Source organism: Morone saxatilis, unplaced genomic scaffold (genome assembly GCF_004916995.1).
Source record: "Morone saxatilis isolate NCDOM2014 unplaced genomic scaffold, NCSU_SB_2.0 Contig274, whole genome shotgun sequence".
In the NCBI taxonomy this organism is placed as follows: domain Eukaryota; kingdom Metazoa; phylum Chordata; class Actinopteri; family Moronidae; genus Morone; species Morone saxatilis.
The window spans coordinates 1-2,244 of NW_023339845.1; the positions used below are offsets into that span (position 1 = coordinate 1).

The 2,244-nt window shown below is 46.0% G+C and overlaps 1 protein-coding gene across 1 annotated transcript; it reads right to left on the bottom strand.

Moving 5' to 3' along the window:
- Positions 1-282: 282 nt before the first annotated feature.
- Positions 283-2,117, bottom strand: LOC118336622 (disabled homolog 2-interacting protein-like; the record flags this gene model as incomplete). Its single annotated transcript, XM_035673283.1, is given in 5 exon segments — positions 283-427; positions 686-894; positions 1,352-1,623; positions 1,718-1,890; positions 1,973-2,117. Coding segments are annotated over 5 exon segments (944 nt in total), but the record flags the coding sequence as incomplete, so codon positions are not given.
- Positions 2,118-2,244: the final 127 nt, after the last annotated feature.

The window sequence follows — 2,244 nt, forward strand, 5'->3', positions numbered from 1 at the left end:
TTTTTAACATTGTCGCTGTTTTTAGCATTGTTGCTGTTTTTAACAATTGTCGCTGTTTTTAGCATTGTCGCTGTTTTTAACATTGTCACTGTTTTTAACAATTGTCGCTGTTTTTAGCATTGTCGCTGTTTTTAACATTGTCGCTGTTTTTAACGTTATCGCTTTTTTAACATTGTCGCTGTTTTTAACGTTGTCGCTGTTTTATAACATACTGTGTAGTACATTGTGTAATATACTGTGTAGTATTTTGTGTAGTATATTGTGCAGGATACAATGTAGTACCGAGGGCGTCCTGCAGGTACTTTTGTCCAATCAGCTTCAGGTATTCCTCTATACTCTTTGTTGCCAGCGTGTTTTCTCTGAAGATCAGCTGGTCGTTGTCACGGCAACGGTCCACCTCCGACATCATCAGGTCCGTCAGGAAGTCCTGCAGAGAGGGGTCAAAAGTTGTCCTCATTTGGTCCAATAAAATGTTATCTAAACCCTTTGAACATACAGATGTCATATATATTTATATTTATATATATATATATATGTTAAAGGTCCAGTGTGTACAATATAGTGCCATCTAGTGGAGAAGTTGCAGATTGTGTGTAGAATAAATTCTAATTCCAGTGTTTGGCTTGTCCGTTCTGGGCTACTGGGTTAATGTAGGTGCCAGGTGTAGTGGGCTGGGGGTTGTTACCTTGGCCTTGCCGGTGCTGTGCAGGATGTGGACGAGAGCAGCAGCCAGCTCCTCTTTAGCTCTCAGGCTGATGGAGGCCTCCAGAGTGTTACACAGCAGCAGGTAGTTGGAACTGATGTACTCGGCAAACTCTTTGTACTGCTCCATCGGCAGTATGACGATGCTCTGATAGCGAGCTTTGATTCGCACCGTCGGCACAGACGACTTTCCTGAAACACAACCAGAAAACACCTATTTGCAGAGGAAGGCCTGTAACGAGGGCGTAGGGTAAAGTGCTCGAAACGAAGTAAAACTGATATTTGTGTTTTACTTTTCACTCAACGCTGGAGCTGATTCAATTAATAATCAGAAGCTGTCACACATTGACTGTTTACCATCCACTGTTTAGATCTTGGTGCTTTTTAAACTCTAGATTTGAAACCGGATGAAGGATTTTAGTCATCGGACGTCTGGATCTTAAAGTTATCAGAGAAACAAGGCTGAGCCTTAACGTTAGCAGAGCTTCGGGCTCGCATTTTGGCCCTCCTTTGGAGTCCTTTGTCTGTCCAACAGCGTGGGAGAAGCAGTGATTGTTAAGGGTGGAACTGCTTTATTCAGTGTTTTTTCTTGGGTGTGACAGACTCGTTGTACGTTGCATTAAATATTTTTTAGCGTCAGTCTACCTACCTCTGCTGGTACTGGGCGTGCTCACTGCATACCACTTCTCCACCAGCTGTCTGCCGGTCACTGTGGCAACGGGGATGTTGACCAATCCTACGTAGCTGCTCTTGTCTTTCTTCCTCTTCCTGTCGGTGTCTTTGTAGAGGTGAAGAGTGACGGCGCTGATGGATGGCAGACTGCTGAAGTCGAAACGCTCGCCCCAAAATATGTTGTCAGTCTTCAGTTTACACGACGTCCGAGCATAAAGACTGTCGTCCAGACACAGCTCGCAGAAATACCTGCAGTACAAATACTACTGTTACTACACATCGTACGGGTGTAAGGTGTAGCACCCCCTATCTGTACTCGTACAGCAGGTGTAGCGCCCCCTACCTTTTCTTGGCGGGCAGGTCTTTGGCTTCGATCACCCACACCGTCAGAACGTTCTCCAGCCTCCTGCTGTTGTCTTTGTTGGGATGAACCGCTCTCCTCAGGTTCTCCATCCATTTATCTCTCTCTGCTGCCGACCGACAGGAGAAACACTTTGTTCCAGTCGATGTCGTTACCTAGGAGAGACGGGTCAGAGGTCATCACCATGGAAACAGCGGAGGATGACCTGTGACGGTGAGTGCATGCGGTGTGTGTCACCTCAAAGCAGTAGTCCTGTCCCAGCAGGGAGGAGTGAACTGGTTTGATGATCACTGATTGGTCCATCCTGAGCTCCAGAGACGACACACAGCCGGCGCTTAGCAATGACTCCTGGCTACCACAGCGCAGCCGCCGCATCACACACCTGGAGAGCAGGTAACATCATCAATAACTTCATTACTGATTAACAATAGTTCCTGATCAGCTCCTTCCTGTTGATCTAGTCATATAGACCAACATTTGGGCAATATTAGTACTGTTATTGTAATGGA